Genomic DNA, 26,903 nt, shown 5'->3' on the forward strand with positions numbered 1-26,903 from the left:
CTGACTTCTGAAATGTTGTTTGGTGTTTTATTAAAAAACAATCCATTCAAAACCATGAAAAGTGATTGGCCCAGTGAAGTGATTGGCCCAGTGAGTGGCCCAGTAACAGGTCATTTGGATGGGGTAAAAACCAAATGAAACGTTCTCTTTTCATTTGGACACATTATATTATATTACACATAAATCACAATAAAAAAAAGACACGAAAAAAAACAACATATTAGACTTTCTAGCAGGTTAATAGCAGGTAATGAAAAAAGAACCCATTGAACCCTGGATCACTGCAGTGAAACTGTAACTTCAGTCATTTAAGAGTGAGGAATTGAAGTATGGGCCCTCAAGCATTTAGGGTTTAAAGATTTACACATCATATAGCTCTGAAAAGCCATTATTACATTTTAACCATATTTGAGTAAAATAAATCTTCTGAAATAAAACTTAAATACATTCACAAAGCACATTTAGGTAGTGCTAAGTATTTTCCAACTGCTATGTCCATGCCAGCCAACCACTTCTTTTTGAACATCACTAGACAGCTGAACACGACTGCCGGCCATGATTAGTGCATCACCTAACAGATGTCCTCACTGGCCAGCATTGTGCAGGGGGAGTGATGAGAGAGCCGGAGCATCATCCTATACCCACCCAGAGAGCGCAATGGTTGTGCCACCAGCTGTGGGGTTTGACAGGGTCAGCACTTGGGACTGCTCGTCGCTCGTATCTCCAAAACAGTTCTTTGGGAGCATTTCTATTGGTCCTTCATCATGGATTTTTGACACAAATATATAAAAAGTAAATAAATAAATAAAATTGAGATACAAGGTTTCACAGTAGCAACAACAGCCTGTAGGTAATTCTAAAGAGAGTTTGGAAACTGGTCATGAACAAATGAACAAATTCTGACTTTCTTTTTTTTTTACATCTCTGGGTAAAGATCCCATGTAGACCTCCCATTTAGTCATGGGTTGTGCTGGAGGAACAGTTCTCATCCAAACAGTACTTTACCCTGACACCCTCTAGAGGGCAGACAGTCTCCATCTTCATTATCTCCCACACACCGACTGGATTCTATGGTCTGTAGAAAAGTAAACAACGGGCCGTCCAGTCACAAATTCCAGTTTTGGCAGAAAAGTCAACACTTCTCTGAGTTGGCTTTTCATCCCTGTGGAAAAGTGGACTGATTTTGTCTCTGTAATCAGAATGAAATCTTTTATGTGGCAAAACACAATGGCTACAGCCCACGTTTCTCACTGACCTTATGACAGCTGGTAGCCATTCAGAGCTTGTAATTGCAGGTTTAACATCAACACACTGGTGCAGGGAAGAAACTGAGGTTTTACTTCATGTTCAATTAGCAGAGCCCTCACTGTAAACAGCTTATCTTAAAACAGAAAAACACCTCTGAGTCTCACACTCACCGCTGCTTCAAACAAATGATCTTTATTTCCAGTAATAGGTGGTTCCAGCTCAACTCAATAAGATATCAAACATTGATTCTGAATCATATATATATATATATATATATATATATATACACACACACAAATGTAATGCGTGTATGGCTACACTCCCATTTTATTTCAGTTAGACTGAATAGTCAGATTAGTGGCTAATAATGCCACCATAAAAAACAGAATGAACACAATTAGAGCATCAGCGTTTCCCCAGACCTCAACAAAAAAACATACAAAATACAAACTTCCTTTTTATGAAAAACAGCAAAAAGCAAAACAGCCCTTTTTGATTCTTCTCCGCATTCCCAGAGTCTCTGCTAGGAGCTGTGATTATGGTCCATAATGCAATCTCTCTGTGAGATGTTGTGCACTAGTTCCTCTCCAGAAAAGGCCCAGAAACAGAGGGGGTGGAACCGCAGGGCTCGGCACAGAAGCACAGCACGCTTTTGTTCCAGCGGCTGCATGTTGTGCTTTCTCTGGATGGGTTTTGATTTCGTTTGGCCAGAATTACTCAACAGTAGATTTGACTTCTGGTCCCACCGATCTGCTCTTATGCTCTTTTTATTTGGCTTGACAACACAGGCATTGTGTGCTAATTACACAGTTCGAGCCAACACAAATGACAGACAGAAATCATAGACATTCAGAAAATTATAGCATGTTAGACTTCTGATTAGGAAACAACAAGAAAGAAAACATATATCATGTTCAACAAATGCACAGCATTTTTTATGAAATAGCACTCTGGATGCTAAAATCAGTAAACCAGTGGTCAGCAGCCCTCGTCCTTTTTGCCAACCCAGATTTTTCTTAAAGGTCCTCTGAAGGAATAACCAGGGGTTAAATAACTTCATTATGTCTCAATCTTCTAATACAGGCTTGAAAACCATGTTGCTGAAAGGTTCTCGGCATGGCCATACAGAACTTGATATCTGTAATTTGCAGAACCTAAATTCTTCATTGAATCAAAAGTGGGTGTTGTATTATATGGCTTCTAAGAACCACTTTTGGTATCTTTATTATCTTCTCTACCTTCACGAAATACAAAGTAATTCCATAGCGTTCTTTTACACAGGCAGATGAAATGATCACCACTGAGGTAGCTAAGTCATACATCTTCATACAGTAGGCCTTTTGACATGAATACATTTCTACTGAATCAGACAGTCACTTGTGTGATTATGATGTTAATGAAGTTTTGCCAGTCAGCTGTTGCTAGTATTTTTTTTTTTTTCATCTGAAAACAGCCGGTTTTGGGACATGCAAGTACAGCACCTATGCAAAGGTCTGGGTTTATCTGGGCAATAATTGTGGTTTGCTGGTTAAACACAACATAACTTTATATACTTTTTAAAAAAAAGCAGTTGACATGTTTTGCGCTAGTAAGAAGAACCAAGCTTGGTTTCAGACGCCTCCAGCCAGCACACAGATTTGTAACTATGACTAATTCTGGAGCTTTGGGAATCCATAAACAAACACAGTGACACATAAAATCACTACTAACTGTAATGATATTATTTGCATTTATTCTAATATTAGTGTTTTTCTAAGCAAATAAACACTCACTGTCCAGAGAAATAGTTTTTTTTTACAGAATTGGGTTCAGTTTTGTCCAGTACTGTTTATAAATAAAAATAGTTTTGATCATATTTCTAGGAAATATATTTAGAACTGAACTGAATGAACAGTATTGTTGGGACCCATGGAATAAGCTGGGCTCCCCAACCTTCTTAATCTTATTTTAACCCCTGGTTGGAGCTAAACTTGTCCAGAAGTCGGGCTGGTGACCACTGCCGTAAACTGATTAATAAATCAATAATAAAAAAAAAATCCAGCTCAAACTCATAGGGAGATGTTCTGCTGTAGGCGCCTGGTCGCCATCTCCTGCACAGGGAAATCGTGCTGCGGAGTGTGTGTGTTGGATTTGAACGCGTTTTGGACTTCGCTGGATTCTTCCTGAACCGGACTAGCATAGGGCTCGTCACCTCCGCAGCCACTGCCCAGAGATGTCTGGCTGACGTACACCATGATGACATCACCGGTGAAATTCATCACCTGGCCAGTGGAGATGAAGGTGGTGTTGTTGTTTCCTGTCACCTGACCTGCCAAATACAAGACAACAGAGGTGTCAATCTCTTTCAGTTAGGATTATCATTTTTTTTTATTAAGAAATTATTATTAATAATTGTATTATTATTATTATTATTATTACTATTATTCTATTATTTTATTATTATTATTATTTTATTTATTATTAGAGAAACCAGATGGATGATTATACAGACTCTATTTATTAGGAGTGGAATATATCACAGTTTCCCATCAAATGTCCAAATAAAATCAATAATCAATATATAATATTAAAGTCATGAAGTATTGAAGTATTGAAATAAATGAAAAATAACTGCCAACACAACCTGATGGGCAGGTTTCATAAGGCTACACAACACCTACACAAGTTTTTCATGACAACTAATATCATCCTGTATAGACTTACTACTGTTAGAAGTCTAACGCTTGTGGGAATAGGCCTCTATAGGTGCCAATATTGGTCATGTAGTAGTTAGATGTGTTCAATTCCACCAGCAGCATTGACATTAAAACCTGATGTTGGACGATAACTATGACTAATACTGGAGCTAAGTCAGTTTTCATTCATGGTGTGGGTGTGGATGTAGTGTGCCCTTCATTACAGAAAACTGCAAATAATCACAACCATGCATTGACCAACACCCCACCAGACCTACCAGGATAATCAGGGTAAAACAGCAGTCTACAGAAATGTTTAATATAGAAACAACCTTGTTATTACTATAAATACATTATCTGATTTAGCATTATGTGTATTCGATCCCTTAATAATCAATACATCATACCAGGCATGATGCAAGGAATACCATGAGGTAATACCATGAGGTTAGGGGCAGTGGGGCTCAGCGGTTAGAGCGCCGGGTTATCGATAACAGGGTTGTGGGTTCGATTCCCGGGCTCGGCAAGCTGCCACTGTTGGGCAAGGCCCTTTACCCTCTCTGCTCCCTGGGCGCTGGAGTTGGCTGCCCACCGCTGTGTGTGTGTGTTCACTACCAGATGGGTTAAATGCGGAGGACACATTTCGCTGTACACTGTACAGTGACAAATACGTGCACCTTTAATGGGAAACAGAGATAAAGCCTCTACAGTCTCATAAATAGATTTTAGTAAAAACACTTCCTGTCCTGTAGTCAAATAAGACATGTAATGTGGGGGTGTGTGATATGTTTTGCATATTACACTCACAGTCGCACCACTAGCAGGATCACATTCATCTAACATACAACCAGCACCAAGATTAGACCTCACATGCTCTCCATTGAATGGAGAGAAACTGGGGACACTTCCTTTCTGCACTGAATCTAGTTTATTAACTTCACATCTTTACAAGTTTGCAACTGTAGCTCAAATCTGGGTCCAGTAATGCTACGTAAGCGCTTAGTTGGCATAAAAAAAGGCTGTTATTTCGGGTACAGCCGATTGAAAAAGAAAAAAGAACTTAACCATTTCCTTCCGCCGGCCATTTCAACAGACGTTTCGAGCAGTTCCCGTTTGGGGTGAACTATTTGCTCCATATTCCCAGCATAACGGCAAAGACGCAGACTGGCAGTGAATCACATTTCACACATCTTTTAGTCATTAAACCGTGATTTATGGCGCGCCAGACACCCGCTGTCCGTGTTGGAGAGCCACGTTTTTAACAGTGCTGTTTACTGGAATATAATTTACTCGGGTGCCAGAGTTTTCTTAATGATCATCCCTGAACTCTCCATATAAATGCCACAGCACACACAGACATGAGATCTGCTCTGAAATGTTGGGCTGTTAAGTTTACTGTAAGTGTCGTGTCATCTGGACTTCATTTTGGGGTGTTTTTTCCCTACCTAAAACATCCAAGAGTTAAAAGGTCATGAACTCTAGACAGCACCCACTGCATATAGACTGTAACAGCTTCCGGACGGGATTAGTAAATGCTGTGGGAAATGACTGTTTATCATCTCGTTAGTTAGGCCATCTGCTGCCCAATCTAACTCCAGAGGCTGGAGAAATTGCCCCCGCATAGCAGCATTACTCAATAGGCAGGACTCTACAGCACATCTTGTTTCAATTTTAAATGGGGTTATTTTGAAATGCGGAAGAATCCGGGATAAACACCCTGGATGGCATCTCTCTGTCCCCTCCAGGTATAAGTGGCACATTGCTGAAACTGAAGTCACTGGCCTTGAAATACCTCAGATGCATAGCCAGTGTGTCCACAGTGTTTCTGGGATAATCAGCTTGGTTTGCAAAACTCTTCTGAGGCTGCGTTTACATCACAAGACTTGTTGCTCAATTCTGTAAACAATTCTGCAATTTTTTTCCGCTCAGATCAGATCTTTCTACTTTGAGGGTTTACAAGACCAACATCTGTTATCAGTGTTAACACACCTGTGTCCTGTATGCACACAGTTCATCATAGGCCAAATGTGGAAAGCATGCATGTGTTCTGATATGACCGTTCAGATCGCAGGGGCACATATGAGATCTCAATTCTATATTAGAAGGATTTAACCAGGCAAGGACCCAATGTCTTCCAAATGTTTGTGGACATCCCTGCTGGAGAAATGCATTCAGCTATTTTAACACAGCTCGTCTAGTCCCTGTAGAGAAGTACTGCCGATAGGACTTTTTGGAGCAGATAAAAATTTACCTATTGGCACCATGCCTAATGGCAGGTGTGTGCTAGAGGGGTATAAAGCCCCCCAGCACTGAGGTGTAATGGTGCTCCATCCAATACTTTTGGGATGAGTTAGGGATGAGGTGGGGTGGTGATCATCCAACATCCTGACCTCATTAATGCTTTTGTCGCTGAATGCAATCAAATTCTCACATCAATGCTCCCAAAAATCTAAAGCCTTACAGTTACTCCAAGCAGAATAAACTATTAATACCCTTAAAATAATAAAAATATAATAATAATAATATTAATAATAATAATAATAAAATAATAATCAGAAGGTGTCCCAATACCTTTGTCATACCTTTGAGTATTTAGAGCCCTTAAACAACTACTTTTTTGTGAGAGTGCAACCTTTTTTGCAAACACAAGTTAGGTGTGTTAGGTGCTAACATCTCTAAAAACAACTAAAACTGAGTTATGGATATTCAAGCAATATGCATATATTCGGCTGATTCTCCAAAGCAGAAATTTGGCAACACAACAGTTTGTATGTGAATGTTTTGCATTTTTGTGTCAATTATTAATGTAAAACTTGGACTGCAAACATCTAATATGCCAGTGCCAGTACCTGAACGTAGCCTAAAGTCTGTGGAGCTGTTTTTATAAAACACGTGAAATGGCCGTCTTACCACAGGCAAGGGCAGCATCAGAGCACTGGCTCTGGACCTCCAGGTCTGCTTCCGGGTCCAACAGGTTGTTGTTGGCGATAAGCGACAGGCCTCCGTTGCTGGTGTCGCTAAATGCTGACTTGGGAGGAACAGTGGACTCTATGCTACAACAGCGTGGCTCGTTGTGCTTGTACAGGCTGCCGTCACTATGGAAACCCCTGACTTCTGACATGGTCTCTTTCCCCACTGGGCTGCTGTAGTCCAGATAGAGCTCCTGAGAGCCTTGCAGGCATCCAGGCAGACTGTCAGAGTAGCAGTTCCCACACATCGGCGGTTCCTTCAGGGACACGGCAGCATTTGCAGTGGAATCTTTGGCTTCCATAGTCTCCCCCAGGCCACAAGAACAGCAGCCAGCCAGGCCTGTGGCCACCAGTTGACTGCAGTCTTCATTTTCCCCCACTTCCATCGGCTCCTTCATGGATGGTAAGCAGCTGCAGGAGCTGCCGGACAGTGGAGAAGCTGGGCCTCCCTCAGAAACTTCGCTGGAGCTACCTGATGACCCATCCGCTCTGTCTCGAACTGGCTCAACAGAGTGAGGCTCTTGGTCCTCGTTGGGGCCTGAGACACTGAGGTTTCCAACTGGCTTGGGCTTCGAGCACAGGCTGAGGTATTCTGGAGGGCTGTCGTCTTGACGGATAAGGTGGGAGGTGATCTCAGAGCAGTTCTGTAACCCATTGCTGTGGTATGGAGGTGTCAGTGTCTCCTTGAAAAAGAAAATAGAGATATTGTGGCTTTAATTAAAAACTTAATAGTCACATAGTTACTGAAAAATTCATAGTAGAGACTGAAAAAGTCCTAGTACACACTCAATAATTCTTATTAGATACTAAATAATACAAAGTAATGAATAATTCACAGTAGATGCTGAATAATTCATAGCAAATACAGTAACATTTACAGTTAAAACTAAGTCATTTATAGTACTGAATAATTCCTAGTGAAAACTAAGTCATTGGTAGTAGCTACGGAATAATGTATAATAGCCACTTATTAACTTAATGTTAATATTACAGACATTTAGAATTTTTTTTAGCTATGTGACCTTTTATCCACATGAATACATGATATTTTTTGAGATTATATAGCAACCAAGCAAGGTTTGAAACAAGGCATGCAGTTTGCATAATGTTGAACTTCAGGCTCCAGATAAAAATATTATTCACTGAACTTTAATGTTAATAAACCTAGGGTCCATAAGGGTTGATGTCTTAATCAAATGTCTGTCAGACACTCAAGCTCACTTGTTGAATTCTGCTCCGTTTAATGTTCTGGATGCAGGATCGCAGATTGACTGCAAGAAAAAAAAGACAACAATACCTTATTAGTGGCTCAAAAATAAAATACAACAGCACATGGTAAGTGAACACATTTCTTAGTTAGGTTTACCTGAGAGGATGTTCAACTTGTCCTTATAGCAGGAAAGAATGACAACAAATATTACGATTATCACACAGGGGACCGCCACCACGGCCCAGGAAGTGGTGGGCTCTAGAGAATAAAGTTAGCAGAGAAGTTTTTAACACACAAACAAGAGAATTCCACAAGAATAGCACATATTACATTACAGATTTGACCTTCCCATGCTCTGCTTAGACATACAGTGTTTCATAGCCACTGCTGTACAAAATTGAAAGAAAAAAAATCTCATTCTGCGAAATGAATAATGGTAAAATACCTACATTTTTTAGTCTTTCTCAATTTCAAATGACTTACATTGTGTATGTGTGTGAAAGCTCATACTGTTAGAATGGATCAAATGTAGCTTTTCTTTTAACTAATTAATTGAATGACGTCCCAAGCTCCTCTGTGATTGCTTTGGACAAAATAAAAAAAATAATAAGCACCCGTTTAGCATTTCAATCATGGATGCTTGCATAGGCTACATAGAACTAAATGCCTATTATTATTAACTTTCATACACTTTCATACAAAATACACTACTGTTTGGAATCAGCTTATGTATTTATACTCAAACAAATCAATTTGGTTGCAGATAAAACACTATATGTCCAAATGTTTGTGGACACCCCTTCTGATGAATGCATTCAGCTACGTGAAGTGGCACCCATTGCTGACACAGATGTGCAAATGCAATTTCTGCCAGCATTTCATTAAGCTTTTCCAGCCTCGCGACAGTAGCTTTAAAAGAACGCGTTTTTCAGCAGATCATGGATAGGTCAGTGCTTGTAGCAGTACAACTCTATCAGCTACAGTGTAACTCAAAAGTTACCAAGAGCATAAACATGTTTGATGGCATACCGAAGGGCGGTCCACATGCCACATCTGCTTTAGTGCTGCCAGGCCTTTCCTCGGTCTTGCCAATGGCTTTGCAGCTGAAAAAGAATCAGGTCTATCAGTACGGGACGCCTCAGCTGTCCGGATACTTCTGTTTTGATCCGTCTCGATCCTCTCCGCAAACGCTCACCACAAATATGGCCAGCTAAGGAAAATAGGCTCTTTCCAGGGGAAGTGGTGGAGAAATTAGTCATAATACCACAGTGCGGTAAGACTGTGGGGGCTTTTAAAACGACTATGTGTGCCTGTGACCTGAGAGCAGTGCCAGACAAACAGCACTCGTGAGAATGAGTTACTGTGATTGCGCAAATTGAGCTCGAAGAAAAAAGGGCGTGTATGTGTGTGGGTGTGCTTATATGTGCCTCTATGTGTGGACCAACATTTTGTGGCTCATGCTCTGAATTACTGTCAGGAGCAAAAGCCATATTGTAATTATACTGCTACACACTGCAACACGTCTTGCAACTTAACACATTGGATAGTCCCTTGATGTGACATGATTCTGGTACTGTGACAGCCCTAATGTGTAAATGCAATGCCCCCAGGTAGGCTAAATTTGCAGCAATACACTCTCCACCCACCACTTTCAATTGTCCATGTATTCTTGTTAAACAAGTCATTTGTGTTTCAAAGTGTGCATAGAAATGCAAGCGCTGAAAAGCTATTTACTGCCTTTGAAGGACAGAACACCACTTCCCATATATATGCTTGCTGACACTTGTTTTCTTTTGTCTGTGCTTAAAATATGTCTGGTAAGCAAAATGTGCATACAAGAATAGAACATTAAACACCACATAACCTGTACAGACTCTGCCTACTTTGCTCTGGTGTTGCAGCAGCCTCATTTAAAATGTGAATATTGTACAGGGACTAGTACTAGTAGCTATACTGCTAGAGACTGAATTCATCTACAAGACAGTATGTCTGACAGGGTTAAATTGTGGCCTGCATTACTTTGGCTACAATTTGTTACATTTTTTGATAATAGAAACGCCTTGACTCATCAAATCATCTGAGTTTAATAAGAACAGTTTACAAAATGTGATTTCCTAGAGGGCTTTGTAGCCTTCTGTGACGCCAATACTGCAAAAACCAATACCATGATAATTATTAGCAAACAATATCCACCTTATTTTCCATTAAACAAATGGGGGAACCATCTTTATTTACTTTGTGTTAGAACTTCCGTTGAGATTTTCCAAAAAACATAAAACAAAAAAAAACAATCACTGAAAAAAGAGAAGAACTGAACAACACAAAATGAATGAGTGCTGTGGCGCACCATAAAACCTATATTCACCGCCTTCCAAAGAAGAGGACCTCCACATAATGCACATAATCCACATAACGTCCACACTTTGATTCATTTCTAATCATTTTTTGAAGGAGAAATTTACCACCAGAACATCCTTATCATGAGAAATGATTTGGTGCTTGTGAGGCTAACTAAGGCTAGTTATTAGGCTAACGTCTTACCTGACAGCCTCACAAAAATGGTAAGAGCAGACGTATGGATGTTTTAAAGTAGCACCTTCAACCACACAACTTATTTTTGTGTTGTGTTGGTAAGCCAGTTAGTTATAATTGGAATGTGGAGTCAGCACAGTGACTACAGCAGCAGCCTACTGTAGAGTGCCTTTACTTTGGATACAGTACGACCTGATACCAAATGACTGGAAATTCAAACACAAAGTCAGAAGAAACAAACTCTTAAACATGGGCAGGACAAAATAAGGTGGAATGGTTATGCACAACTCTAATTATTGTCCAAATACTTTAAATAGTGGCTCCGTATACTCACTCTGTCCATGCCTTGCAGGGTTCTGCCGAATGTACATCAGAGTAATATCCATAACTGCACTCCTGACAGAACTGTTTGCCTGGTTCTGGAATAAAAAACATCCGAAAAAAGAAACATATCATTAAAGAGTTAATGCGATGTTTTGCAGAACGTCTTCTTGAACTTAACTGTCATAGGACATATCATAAGACATACAATTTCCGTAAGCCTGTACATTTGGATCAATTCAGTACTCCACTAAGCCTTAACTGCAGCATGCATATGTCAAGGTACTGAAAATAGGAAAGAGGTTAAAGAGTCTATACGCTACATTATAATCTTCTTTCCTGTGTAGAACTACTACGCCCAGCCGCAAACCAAGGGAAGGCACTAATTTTACAGAGTTTTTAGTTATGACTCATGTACGCTCATATTTATCTTCCTGTGCTGAAAAGGAATGAGACCTAAAGGCTCAGATTTGATGCTGGTCTCGACCACAGTGGCGACACATCAAAACTAAAAAAAAAAAATTGCAAAACCAACTTAGCTTATAAACCATTATTATATTCAAATTATTCAGGCACTCTTTTACTCCTCTCCTTTATAGATAAATGACCTTTTAAATTGCAGGCTTATTATTCGCGCACTGATAATATTTTTATATTTAACATTTTTGTTGTATTCCTTTTTGAGCTCTACTTATGACGTTTGTGTGGTTTCCTGTACCAAAAACAGTCATAATTCTCTACACAACCATTTTCCAACCTCGCTTTATCCAATTAACAGACAGTTTTAGTACTCTGCTTTTAAGGCTGATGTATGTAAATGACTTGTTTGTTACTGATGCCCTTTGCTTCAAGTCCAGGCTCTTGTATTCAGGCGTTTTCGTATAAAGCTACTCCTTTTTGATGTTTCTGCAATAATCCATTTGCCTCCTGACAGTTAGGAAAAGAGCAACATTTGTTTTTCTGAATCTTTCACATTCCTGCACTACAACTCAGCTACAAACTTTCTACAGTAAACAACGCACCACATCACCTTAGTGGAAATGGGTGGAGCTAAAGTGCTATGTAAAAGCACCTATGGTTGTGATATCACAAACATAATTTCAAAACCGGCTGTTTCTGCAGCTTAGTCCACATAAATGAACCAGGGAATAACCTATATACTTTCAGTATTGCAGTTCAGTATTCTGTAACTACACCGTTGGAGGTCGTTCAATTTGGAACTGTGGAAGAACCTACTAAGGTGCTTTAAGGAACCTTCAATAAAAAAGTTCTGTGAAGGTTCCTTGAAGCACCTTTAAGAGATTCCTCCACAGTTTTAAACTGAAGATCCACAAGGATCTTATACTTTTAACAGTGTACTGTGACAGTTTAAACTTTAGAGTTTAGGCTGTTACATTGACGTGAAATTTAAACAAATAAGTCAGAGGACAGTCTTACCGCCTGTAAGTCCTTGGCCTGCAGGGCATAATGGGATCGGGACACAGAACTCACAGTTTAGGGGGGAACACTGAAATCCCTCTTTACACTGACACGGCTCCGCCTCAGTGAAGCTACTGGGAGTGGGGCGATAAAACCCTTTCCCTGCAGAAAAAAAGAGACAGAGAGAGGAACATAGACAGAGAAAAAGAGATTGAGCAACAAGTGTTATAAAAGGACAGACTCACTTACGGGTGGACCTTAAATATGTCAATTCATCTGTTGTACTCTACCCAGCTAAGATAATATCATCATATTTCTCTTCTTATCAAACGTATCAATGGGATTTGAGCATCCCAAATTGGGCAAAGTATGTCTGGTGTGATAAAGAGGAATGACTGACCGTCATCACAGAACTTATGTGGAATGCACTTTGTGTCAGAAGTGTATTCTGGCTGGTACTCGTTCTTTCCACACTGACGGCAAATGGAGTCTGCATTTCCAGTGCACTCTTTAAACAAGTACATTCCTGTGGGCAGAAGAAAGAGTTTCATTAGTGGCTGTTATTTAATGGTCATTAACTTTTGATGTAACTTTTATTAGTCTTTCCATTATTATTATTATTATTATTATTATTATTATTATTATTTTAAGCCTGGTTAAAATGTAAATGTCTACTTCAAGTGCAATCTCATTCCCTCTTCCTCACAATTTGACAACATGTATTCATTTGAGTAAGGCAGGTATCTGTATTATTAGCTTTGACCACCCATCCATAGTAGTTTGGGCTGAAGTCTAGCATCCTACACTGTGTGATGTTCTTATGCAATTGGCGATTGTAGCTCCTCTCGTTCAAGTTCAGCTTTCAAATCCGACCAGCGGCAAACAAACAAAAGCAGCAGCAGAGTGGAGACAAGAACGACAGCTGTAACGCAATACTCTGCTGTCTAAACAGAAATCAACTTTCTTTTTCAGCAAATAATAGAAATGTCATTTTTCTATGGTCTCCTGTTAACTAACAAGCCCATGAAGAAGGCGACCTTCCTATGGTAGATCACATAATCTTGACAATATTCAGAATCAGTGCAGACCCACGGCTCTGTCTATGAAGCAGACACTAAACTGAGATTTTCCACCGGGTTTTGAGGATCAGTGTGTGTTCCCCTTTTACACACACAAACACACACTTCCCCTTTAAAACCCAGCAAGGAAAACACAGCAAGGCAATTTCATCCTTTCATTCAAATTAGTCTCCTTTTAGCTCTCCAAAGCCATGTCAGCTGATATACAGAGATAAAAAAGAAACAGAGAAGAAGTGTGTGCAATATTACATAGCTGAAGACTGAGGCTTATTTACCTGGTTCACATTTGGAACAGCACTTCTTGTCCTTTAGGTACTGGTTCGGGTTGCAGGCTGGTTTGGCATGCTTCCGCTGCAACCAAAAAAGGATCACCAAGTAAATCCCACAAGGAAACACTGTCTATGAGCTATCATTTGAACAAGGTTCACTCAGATCCTTCACAGTTTACCTACAGAGCTGAAAATACACAGCTTTAACAATAACACCATTCAGTCTGCGTATTAGCCTTGTAGGCCTGTCATACTTGTTATACACGTTTACTGTATTGTACCATCAGCATGTCAAACAAATCTCCATCTGATATCTACACAGTCAGTGATAGTGAGTAAGAGAGGGATGGGCAAGGAGAACTACCACTTCCACTTGTTACTCCAGTTTGTTCGGATGCTAGAGGGCGCTCCAAAGCGAGTCCAAAATGAACAGGTTCATACAGAGCTTTGGTTGGGATATACATACTATGCTGCTAAAGGCTCATGGATGAGTGTGGGGAGTGAAGGCCAGCCAGTCTGGTTACTGCTACTAAAAACAGTTAATGCTGACCATGTCTTGTGGAATGTCTGTTTTGTTTTTGGTTTTTTGGGTTTTGTTTTTTTTTTTTTTTTTGGGGGGGACCTACAGTATTGAGGAGGATGTTTAACTGTGATGACTGATTGGTGCATACTACAACAGTATAGACAGGGCAGTGTAGAACACGCATCTTACGTTTTGCTCAGTTTATCTGTTCAGTCCAGAGTAGGAAGCACAGAAAGGCTTAAGGTTTGGAATCACTTGCCATATTTGCATTGTTATATAATACTTATCTTACAGTACTATCTGTCAAATATATACTTCCAATGCAAAACGAGGTGCAGTTTATCAGCGTAAAGTAGGCAAAGCCACAAATACCCTCAAAGTTTTCCTCAACAGTTGCAAAGGTTATGTTTTGTCAGAGCGTGGCATGAAAGGCACTGAAAGAAAGAATATTTAATTATCTATATATTTTATATAGCATTGTATTATCAAGACATCTTTAACACGTCAAATATTGAAAATTTAATCTTTACCTAAGAATTTAATACATGTGTATTGGTACACCTCCAGACCCTTGTTTAGCTCTGCTATTATACTGTTAATAAGGCAGAGTATCAGTTCAAATGTTCAGATACTGATACCTCAAAATGTCATTAGTGTTTTGAAGGTTTAAATAACCTCAATTTACCAATTTAATGTTTTTTTCTAGAATACATTATGTATTTTCTTTAAATGTATTTTCCTTCTTTTTCTTTAAAAATATTTATACTACTACTAACTCATTCAAAGCAATGGTTCTCTAAAGGACCATCCACTGAACATTTTTGGGGAACCAAATGTATGAATATTTTCTTTAAAAAATATTTATTTATAAAAAAATTTAATTCATTGCACATATTGCAGTGCACTGTAGGGTTATTAAAGGTTCCGAATTTAAAAAGCACTGACGTTAGTAACATGCCAGTCAGCACAGACAGCCAATCAGCTGTCTTGATTTGAAAAAGAACATGCTCTTTGGCTCACTGATGCTGGTAAGTCTGATTGTTTGTGTATTATGGTTATGGTATTCGTAGACCATAAAAGCATTTCCTTTTGATACACAGCCCTAGAGCTCTAGGTTATGGCCTGAAGAACTTGTAGAGTCCAAAAATGAACACCTGAGGGGTCACAACCTCACAAAATACAAGCCACCAACCACTTCCCTGCTGATACACCAAACCATTCCACAGCTTTCACACGCAAAACTCTTCTCATCTGCAGCGTAAAAAACCACAGGTAGGGTCTAAAAAGTCCAACTGTCACCAGCAAAGTGGCAAGCTCAGCGAAAAGCAGCAGAGGAACAATTCGTTTAGTAGTCTATTCACAGCAAGCTGAAAACGATACAGTTGGGGTTCAGTTTTATTCCAGAAAACAAAATGGTTTGGCACCATCAGCTATCTGTTCAACTGCCTGTCAGGAAAATAACAGAGAAACGTTTTTAGGCAAAGAACATGATATATGAAGAAAGCAGCCTCTGGCTCTGTAGACCCTTATCATCTGAAGTGTTTTTAAGAAATGACAGAAACAGAAGCAAAATAATCCCGCTGAAAAGTGGATATTCCCAGTTCCAATTCAATTACTCTGTGGCTGACCACAGCTGATGGTTTTATAGTCAAATATATAGGAGGGAAAATCACATATATTGTGGAAATCCACAGGGAAACATCTCCTCTTTACATCAGCCAAATGTACCAAACAGAGCGTCCAGAAGAAACAGCCTTATTCAAATTATACTTTCCACTTTGCTCCATATACAGGCTTATTATTAGCAACACCTGAGTGCATGATACTATATTTACTCTTTCATTGCCTAAAGTTCAAAACTCAGCCTCAGATCAGCATGTAAGGACAATGTATCTATGCAATACATAGACCATTTCTTAAAGATTCGTTCTCACAGTATTACTCTTTAGTAATGAGAGTATTGTACATCATGTTAGTTTAAATCTATACAATAGCATTACAGTCATATAATCGTTTCACATCAAAAACTTAAAAAAATAGTAATGAATAGACCAATAGAAATGGCCTAATATAAGTGGTCTATATGACTGGAACATAACAAACAGCTGTTACATTAGAGTCCATAATTTTCATATATAACCTTAAAAAGGTACATATTTTAATAAAGTGTTTTTGTGATGTCACAGCAACCATTTGTATTCATTTCTATCCTATTCATGTTGAAGTTTTACAAGTGTTTTTAAGAGTGTTTCAGCCCACAATAGCCTGTTTGTCAGATAAAGAAAAGTAGGAAAATGGTTATGTAGAAATTAATTTCTGTTATTAGCACAAATACAAACGCCATTTGTGATGATGTATAAGGGACAAATTAAGGATTACCGTTTGCTAATAAATGTTTTTCTTTGGCTGCTGGCTTAGCCTTGTAGTTCCAGCACAGGACTAAATAGCTTGGCTGATTGACTACATTAATAGTAAGTAGCTGTGTAAACTTAACAGTTGACAGAAATATTGGTTAAAGATTTATTATTCAACAACCAAGAATTGCTTAATAACTTCTAACCGGTAAGGAGAGGTTGGAAAATATTTAAGGACAAATTCAATAGGACAATATGACTGTTTTTGGTAAATAAACCCAAAGCCAGGGGAAAAATAGCATACAGAAAAGCAGATGTAGGATACGGTTCCTTTTAGCCCACAATAAAAGTTAAGAACATTTGCCTTCAGTTACTGTTACAGTTACAGTTAAAGTTACTGTTTCTGAGATTCTGTCCTAAGAGTGACAATATTTATAACATTTTATAATAGTAGTTTGTTGCTTGGTGGTTGCATCAGTATGCTGAGGGATGTAGGATGTTTCTTTTGTACATGTGGGTTACTCAGCCTGGGCTTATAAAGCTCCTTTAAATGAAGCGTGAGAAAGGACACCGAAAACCCAAAGGAATGTCCAGAACTCATTTCTGGCCCCTCTGCATCCGAACAAGAGAGTATACACCAGCGACATGAAATATTTTCATGGACTAAATATATAAGATTATGGTCAGTGACGCCCTGGATAATTACAGGTTAGAAAATATGCCCAGCAAATGGGTCCTAACGTCCAGCACTGTGCACTCCTTCATGATCCATCTGTTATTTAAAACAGTTCAGCTCCGGAACTGAACATTTCAAATTGGAGCGATATAGAATAACTATAGATACTTGAAAACAATTTTCATTTTATGGAATACAATAACATGGAATATAATAATAATAATAATAAGAAGAAGAAGAAGAAGAAGAAGAATGCATTTACATTGATTGTTCATTGATTAAATTTGTGTTACGACCCATGCAGGTAAACCACAACAAGCATACACTAAGAAAAATGTATTGTGGCCTAATACGTAGAATGTACTAATCATTAATAAAAATAGGGTATGAAATGAAGTAAAATTAATTCAATGCAGATATTTTAGTGCAGCAGCCCAGCATCATCTTAACATTCTGCTCCTCTGCAGTTCAGTAATTACATCTTCACATATTAGCTTGTAATATCAGTCATTGTCCAACATATGTCCAATGGAAATGTGTAGAAAGTTAAGCAATTATCTGCTGATAATGTTATGATTACGATATCACTGACAGTGCATTCTTAATAATTTATCACAATAATGGTTACATACTGTCATATTGCTCACTAGAGCTGACAAATATAACAATGTTTATCATTACCGTATGTGCCGGTATGTCATGGATACTTTTTAGATGTCAGAAAAAAAACATGCATAATTAAGTTATAATGATAATTGAACATAATGCTATTAGAATCATGCCACATTGGCAGTTGTATTTGAGTAAACTGTGAACGTAAACTGTGTTTAGCGACTCCTGCAGGAACACTGAACAATAATGTGTTTTGAAAACCAGTTTGTTACTAGTTATACAGAACTTCCCTGAAACCACAGTGTTTGCATAACTGCCGGGATGAAGATTTTCACCTGCTGAGTTGACTTATGTTTAAAAAAAACAAAACCTGTTTATCTGACAGTATTTTCACAACATATTAAAAAGGTTTCACTAGAAATTCAATTTCACACATACGGGTGATTTTAGCTCACTAGTGCTACTCAAAACAATTACCATATCTTACTTTTTCTTCCCTTTGGGGGGGGGGGGTGCTTATGGACCATACACAGTAATAAGTTATGTTTTTAAGACCATTTTACGAGCTTTCTTCACTGCTTCCTTTTAATTTGATATACTACTAGTAAAAGTACTCTGATAGGCTGCCCTGTTTAGCACCTTCTTTTCAAAATCAGTCTGGGCTGAAACAGACTTTAAGCAGACTAAATTGCTATATGTGTAGAAATCTAAATGAGTTGGAACATTTGGATCTCAACGGCCTTCAATTTAGCCACAATGAATGAATCCCATTATTCTGTGGGAATTGTTCTCTCGGCTTATAGAGCAATGCTCCAAGGTGTTTCTGCCTTTCAAAACACAAGTTGTGACCTGTAGGTCTGTGTCGCAACATTCAGCATGCTAACACTTTTCCCTCAGCAGGATGGGAGATGGTGAAAGAGATAAACAAATAGCATGGCTAAAGGAGTGCAGCAATAGAGGATTCTGAGTATGACACTGTTCCTCCCTGTGGATAAGCTATAGTGGCCATTCTTGAACCAATGTCCTTTTCCAGTGTCTATTCATTGGCTGGAGTGGACTTTAATAATTAGGAAGGCAAAAGAGGTTCTTCTATTGCAGTGGTCACCAAACCTCCTTCTGAAGATCTATGTTCCGATGCAGCACAGCCAGGCAGCCGACGCGCTCTGAGGAAATCACCGGATTCCCAGCTCTGCCGCACCGGCTAACAGACACCTGTGCCGACCAACTTCCCTATAGAGCGATGAGGGGAGAGAGCGCCATCTGGAGCTATAGCAGTAGCACGTAGACATTTATGAATTCCAGTCTGACTGTTCACTTTCATGTTGCATGACCACAAATCAAATACATATCCGATCTCGGACCACATATTAAAGTGACATAAATCTGATTTGAAAAGATCGGATTTGACATCTCCACACAGTCCTGGCAAAATCAGATCTGTGTCACATTTGAATCTGATTTGAGTCATTTCAGCCTGGTAATGTGAACATTTTAACATTCTAGCCACAAACTTTAAGACATACAATTCTAGACAATTCTATAGAAGAAGCACCTTAGGGTCCATAAAGAAACATGTTTGTAATTGGGATATAAGTGTGATTAACCTTTCAATTGGTCAAGCAACTTCATGTTGGCTTATGTTAAAGGTTCTTTAAGCCTTTGCAAGTTAAATCTGCATTACAAGCAAGGTTCTTTATGGAACCAAAAGTGGATCTATTGCACTGCTCATTGTCGATTAGGGCTGGATCTGAGGTCTGAGGGATGCAGCTCTCCAAGAGTTGGGTTGGTGACCACTGGTTTAGGGCGTGACTCCAAAGAACTCTTTTTGGCAGCTCTATTTTTACCAAAGTCAATGTGAGGCCATACATTCGTAGCCTGAACACATTTTGCAAGATAGTCCCCACTTGAGACTATAACGTTAAGCTGAAAACAGAACCCACACCCACTGAATATAAATAAATACCACTGAAAATCCTAAGAACACATGAAGGTGGATAGGTAACACTTTTGGGAAGTGATTCCAGGGTGCTCTACATGTTCCATCTGAGATCAGGGAAATGCAAATGTCAAAAAAATAGACACTGTAGAGCACAGTTACAGTTCATTTGTTGAATTTATCATTTTGGGAAAAAAAGCAAACATATTAAATGTCTCATAACTTTTAAATACGTCACATTTTCTGTTTATTATTTTCCCCAATATGTTCAATTCCATAAAAAAGAGCTACAGTGGTTTCCGTAAATGAAGTGACCTATTAACAGCTCGAACATCAATGAAACATGGCTTTGTGTGTCTAAACCTTTTCACACGACTGTAGTGAAGGCCATTTTAAAAGTGAAAACTCACATTCTTTCTTACACATACACACACACACACACACACTCACCCTCTAACCAGGGTCCAGTCCATAAGACGTTCCCCTTACAGGCAGCAATAGACTGAAAACTGAACTTCACTACAAGCAATCCCTGTTTTGTTCTTTTACTACGTACAGGGAAACATGCTGTGGTTACGAACAGAGCAGCGGATGGAGTTTAAGTTGAAAAAAGACAGAGTAGCCCTTTAAAGAAATGTGCTCCAGCTGAAGGAGAAGAGAGAAGGGAGAGCATAAGAGATGCAGAGAACAGGGGGAAGAGCAGTCAGGCTCTGCGGTGAAGAGGAGGGGAGTAAGGGACCTGGAGGGAAACCAAAATCCACTGTTTCCAGTAAACAGAGAGTACACAGATCACAGATTTCAGCACATCTTTCATCTAAATCCTGACATGCATTATAAAAAAGACAGTCTGACAGTGCTGAGTAGAGGCTGGTAGTGCTTGTGACATGTATGGAAGCGCAATTATGAGGTTTTTATACTTTGTCTGTGTAAATATACTTTCAAATACTTTAACTGCTAGTGAAGTATATCAGTGAGGAAAGCAATCTACTTTCACTTAAAACCATTTTAGTCTTAGTTTTTAATCACTTCATTCTTTTAATGTGTTTTACTTTGTTCTGCTGTGGGGGGTCATCACCTGGACTGCTGTGAGATCAGTCTCACTGCACACTTTGGAGCTCTACTGTATTATGGAGTGCATAAGAGCACAAGAGTAGGCATGTCATTGATTTTCATTTTAAATAATATCTCTAAATACTGTTATACTCTTAGCAAACAGGATTTTATACAGGACTGGACTTCCCTTTAGCTCATAGCAATAGTGGAACCATTTCTGAAAGGTTGTTTAAAAAAATCACATTCAACAGGTTTTACATCATACAGAAGAAGATACAGAATTTACAACCGCTGTAACTAAAGAACCCTTTAAGACCTAAACTTTGAGAGAAATTTTGGATACAGGCCTTATAATGGAAATATGCCATTTGGAAGCTTAAATGGTTCTTTGCCTTATCAACCCATTAAACAGCCTATGGCCCACCAGCAAGACCAGCATTACCAAAAAATAACCCCACCAGTGTGTACAGACAACCCTGTAGTTACTGAGTAATACACCATAGTGTGTAATAAGGCTTGCTGTGTTAAAGGGTTAAATAGTTCTTCACATTGGTGATTTTATCTGTTTTTTAAGAGAAACTCTGGGGAAATACAGCTTTGCATTGAGTTGTAACACATCAAAAATGCTTCCACTTTCATTACACAAGTCAAAGTACCTCTTTTCAGTACTCCATAGATTCCTCAATATTAATCCTACCGATACTGCAGTATCTATCTGTCCATCTCTGTCAAAATGAGAGGAATAGAGCCTAACACACTTCAGCTCCTGTCCTGAGAGATGCTGGATGGACTAGAAGTTTGCTCCACTGTAGAGCCAGAGGCTGCTCAGTACGTTTTTATGGGCTTCTGTTTTTGTTCTTCTACTCAAGCTGTTGTTTGGAACAGTATTTTTACTGCAGTCATCAATTCCCTGGAGAGGCATTAAGCGTGAGTATGGGTCCAGGCTACTCTACTCACTTCTGCACACTACATGCTTTACATGCACTACGTGATCCTTCAGATCCTTCAGCAGTTCCATGAAGAACCAGAATCACTCACAACTGCATAATTATGGTTGCCTTGTCGAATGGGACTTTTCTATGATAGAAATGTAGCATGTGGTTCTTTTAAGGATCTTTTTGATGGTTCTACAAAGCATGAAAAAGGATGGAACCCCATTTGATTACAAAAAAGTGGAACCATACAGGTTCAATAAAGAATTTAAAGGGCCTCTCCAACACCCAAGAATAGTGGAAGCCCTTTTGCTGCAGCACACATACAGGTCCTCCACATTTCTGAGATAATAAACCTCCAGTTGTCACATCTCACATGTCGTTCACTACACACTCTGTGAGGAAAGCTGAAGCACCTACTTGGACACATAAGGCGAAGATCAGACAAGTGATCCATCCTCGGAAAATCCAGCTGGTGGAGAAATGAACCCTCATGCTGTTTGCTGCCTGTTTGATTGAATGTCCAGTTCGGTAAAACAGCTAATGTTCAGTCTTCTAGCTGTAGTCCCCCTCTTGCCTGTGCCTCCGGACTCTCCAGCTCCCTCTCGCTCCTCTCTAATGCCTCTGAAGCTCCAGTGTGAACTCATTTTTCGCCGCCCGTTTTCGGACGAACCACGCCCACTCCGCAATCCGATTGGTTGGGGGATGGTTCATACTGTTCATACTGTTCATACTGTTTTTTTGTTGTTGTAATATTTATAGTAAAAAGGCTTTTACTATAAGTATGGAACAACATGGTGTCATAAAATGAAAAAAGATTCACAATATATTTACCGTTTTAATATTCTTACATAATTAATAAATAATAAAAAAAAAAGAAATGCAAGATTATAATAATAATAATAAGTATCCTCCACTTGCTTATCATTTCTGACATTATTTTGATATATTTAACAGTTTTTTTGTTATGTAAAGCAGTCAAGATACAATTCAGATTTATTATAAAATTATATTTAATATACTTTCCTATATTACATAATAAAAGTGGTGTTTCATATATGAAATAAATATATAAGTAATAAGTAAGATAGCATTTAGCAGTAAATCCTGACTCTGTTCCCCAGCATGTATCTACTGTATGTATCCAGTTTAGCTAAGGTACTTGGTATTCTCTAGTAGCAGCGGGTCTTGTACTAGCATGCTGAGGATGAGAACCAGGTTTGGGCCAAGAATGTTAACACTGCTGGCTGGGACACACTACCACACTAGCTATGACACATCGATACAATATGATAAGTAAAGGTACGTTATGGTACAACACCAAGCTATCTGATCTCTAAAAAATGTGGGTTACAGTTAAGGAGTTGCAAGAGTATTATATGGTATCATGACTATGCTAGCTTGTTAGTAGTGACCATGCTAAAACTTAAATGGACTCGTAAGTATCTGCCACTATTAATATCACCATTGTTAACTATCTGTTGTATCTGATTTGGTCATTTTTATCAGTAATGTTTAAATAGTTCTGATCAGAGGAGGATGGGTCGGGCCCCCCTTGTGAGTCTTGGTTCCTCCCAAGGTTTCTTCCTCCAGCTCTGAGGGAGTTTTTCCTTGCCACTGTCGCTGTTGGCTTGCTCACTGGGGGTCTTTGATCCTTCAAGTCTTACATTATTTCTTTTTTTATCTCTGTCTTTTACTAATTACTAATTATGTAAAGCTGCTTTGTGGCTAATATATAAGCTACAGTGTTTTTATTGTAATTTCTATATTTGTTTTTGCAATTTAATGTGAAATATTATAAAAAACTAAAAATGGACACATTAACATATAGCATGTTTATACCTGCTCTTCATTTTTGCTGTACCAATAGAGAACTGAGACATCACTGTGACAAATCAAATTCTGAAATTTTGTGAATTTTTACACCTTTCATTCCAATGGTTGGAGCGTTGAAGAATAATGAACATATGAGACTGTCAAATGTGAAAATGTGAACTGTCTCTCTCTGTGCTCTGTTCCAATGCAGTGCTTCACTTTGAGATCTCTGGTCTGGAATATACTGCATCTTGAGAAGCCAATATGAACATTGCTTGAAGTCAGGCACTTCCACATTTTACTCTTGGCTGTACCAAGAATTCTTTCTTGCGTACTGGGACTTCTCACAAGCTCTTTTCTGCCCACTCCAATTCAAGTCCTGGACGATTCATAATAAAGATTCATATAATCTGCACCTCCTGGGGGTACTACTAAACGCTCACCTGTTCCAGTTCTCTCAACAAGTCTAGTACAAGACAAGCTACTGCTGCAAAATATACAACAGCATTCTATAGCATGACTGAGGCTGTCCACTGAGTGTAGTGAGTATTTACATATTTACATTTACATACACACACGTGCACACACACATACAAAAACAACACTACACACATAACAGTACACACATTCATACATAATAAGCTATACAGTATCATACAGATGATGATGATTATTATTATAATTATTATTATTATTATTATTAAAATAAGGCAAAAATCTGGAATATCTCCTAGTATATTTTATTCACTGTACAAATTCTGAATGCAATACTTGATTTGCTATTATCGGCCAATGCACACACCAACATGTGAATAACGCACTTCTTTACCATTTCAAGCACTGGTTTGCAGCATTCCAACTTTCACAACACTCATTGTATCCACACAGGCTTCTACAGTCTAACCTCTATTAGAAACAATTAAGTTAAGCTCCTTTAAGTACACCAGCCTACATGTCGAAACATCCCATTACTTTATTTCAGCCCTGAAGAAGACTTGTTTTTCCTTTAACAGCCCACAGTGTGGGCCTGCATTAGTGACAAGAACCAGAGACACAACAAAGCAAAGAAAAACTTTAAGAGCGTACCAGGCCTTATCTCATACAGGGATGGGTTGGCCAGAAATAAAATTTAAACAATTTCCCCTTTTATCCCAGATGTAGTTGAATTACTAAAACATGTAGATAGTATATAATGCAGTGTCAGAAACCACATAATCAAGCTTATATTTGAGATTAGTTAAAGGGCTGATATCATTGAAATCAAACATTTATTATGCTTCTTTTAATAAAAGAGTTTAGTAGAGTGTCTAAACACTGTTAGTTTCACTACCTTGTCCATATAACCCAAATTTTGGAAACTAAGCTATGTAAACAGCCTGTTTAGAATGCAGTGTTTTTGTGATGGCATACAGTAGTTTAGCTAATCCATGCTACATGTAGTATTTCAGCCCAGACTGCTTTCTGAATGTGGCACAGTACAGCCAATCAGAACAGAACTCATTTACATAAATCAGTTTTAAAGACACAACAAAAGTCTGTTTAATAATAAAAGTGGACAGGGGGGGGGGGGGGTAAAATGTAGTCTAGAACATGGGCACTTTAACTAGTCTGTAATAATTTTGGCACACAGTTTGCTTGTTAACTACATTAACTTGTAGCTCCAGAGGCAAAACTAAAGAAACAAACTTCAGACACCAAATATGACTTGGTTAATTTATGTATTGGTTTAAGGTTGATCATGAACTGCCCAACATTTGCTTCTTCAGTTTTAAACTGAAGCCTAATGTAGCTAACAAGCTCATCATTTAGCATGATTGTCTCAAACTGTGTGGAGTTGTTCTGTAATCTCAAATAAACTTGTCTATGTGGTTTCTGACACTGTATGGCACATTGTTATCTTAAAATATGAGAGTGTGAAACTAGATACTACAGTCAGCTGTTGGGCAACCTGCTTTTTTTTAAATATGCAAAATTTCTAATGGCTTGTAACCATGCAGCATTCATGACCAAATGGAAACTGGGACATTTCCAACCTCTTAGTAGAATATTTTCTTCAAATAGTTGAAGTTGCATGAGCATTTTTAGTTGGGAAGTAGGAGAGTCCCAGTGGGAAAATGACAAACTTCCAGATGCCACGAATGCTGTATCAGCCCCTCACATTTAGCAGACTGAAGATTCTCCACAAGGGGGAGCTGTTAGTGATAATATAGTAAGCACTTGGTGCCTCAGAAGTGCGCTGCTTCATACAGTGTTATCCACATGAACGATTCTGTGATGCTTTAGTCACAAGTTGAGTTCTGATGTTTAAAGTGAAGGAGTATTTAGTATACGGCTCTAGACAGAAGCAGTAAAATCTGCCCTGCTTGTGGGTGTGACTCCCGTGCCAAAGTGTTCTGCTGTTTTCTACCCCAGTGAATAAAAGGGAATACTATGTACATTTGATTTTGGTCCAAATTATCACTTTAAACTCAAAGGATTAACTCACTTAGCACCAGTTTGGAGGGGGCAGATAGGGCAGACAGTGATGCCCCCAGGTGGAGAGGCTTTGAATCTGAGCCAGGTGCTTCCTCCTTTCTCTCCCATGTCCTTCATGCCTCAAGCTGCCTCTCTTCCACGCTAAACTGCACTCCTTGTAAAGCTGTTATTACCTGATTTGAATAACCGTCATTTGAGGGGCTTGAAAGGCTGACTTGACTTTCCTCCCCCACCCCCTCCTCCCCTCTCGCCTTGCTCTCTCGATCCATCCGCTCACTGTGGAAGGATTGCACAACACTGCATGCAAATATTGGCAGGGAGGTGCTAGCAAAGGCCACAAGCTTGTCTTTTTTTTTATCCTGTTGGATTTTGGCTCTGGACTCGGGCTGAATCATGCTGTCTGGGTATTTCAGGGATTTTAGCCAATTCACAGGCCAAAAAACTAGACGGGATAACATTTGGAAAGCAGTGGCCCCTGGTGATTTTAAATATGTTCAGCCTACCTTCCTGCTATGACTGGGGTCAACTGTGATTTAGAGGTGAAATTTGAGAGGCCTGCTGTAGAGCGCTGGGGAAGATGCAAGAGGTCTGACTTTTCCATGATGAGAACATTCAGAAGAATGTTGGCCGTAGTGATAAACGATTAAACAGTATGGAGCAACTGTAAGTGACTGACAGCGGTAATTTATGGCACTGTGAGTGTCTGATGAACTAACTGAATACACTTGTATTTATGTATACACTTTATTCATTGCTCTTATGCTCTTTGTATGTGATGCACTATTAACACCCCTGTGTATTCTTC

General features: G+C 38.9%; 1 protein-coding gene across 1 annotated transcript; it reads right to left on the minus strand.

The window, feature by feature from the left end:
* Positions 1-1,424: 1,424 nt before the first annotated feature.
* Positions 1,425-22,413, minus strand: tnfrsf11a (tumor necrosis factor receptor superfamily, member 11a, NFKB activator). Its single transcript, XM_072688825.1, has 10 exons — positions 22,229-22,413; positions 13,729-13,804; positions 12,775-12,900; positions 12,393-12,536; positions 10,969-11,053; positions 9,132-9,205; positions 8,259-8,360; positions 8,114-8,163; positions 6,834-7,575; positions 1,425-3,556 (listed from the first exon to the last, which is right to left on the minus strand). Exons 1-10 carry the CDS (start codon positions 22,301-22,303, stop codon positions 3,297-3,299), a joined length of 1,734 nt encoding a protein of 577 aa, XP_072544926.1. The 5' UTR covers positions 22,304-22,413; the 3' UTR covers positions 1,425-3,296.
* Between the last annotated feature and the right edge of the window lie 4,490 nt (positions 22,414-26,903).

The sequence above is a fragment of the Salminus brasiliensis genome, chromosome 1 (genome assembly GCF_030463535.1).
Source record: "Salminus brasiliensis chromosome 1, fSalBra1.hap2, whole genome shotgun sequence".
Classification (NCBI taxonomy): Eukaryota; Metazoa; Chordata; class Actinopteri; order Characiformes; family Bryconidae; genus Salminus; species Salminus brasiliensis.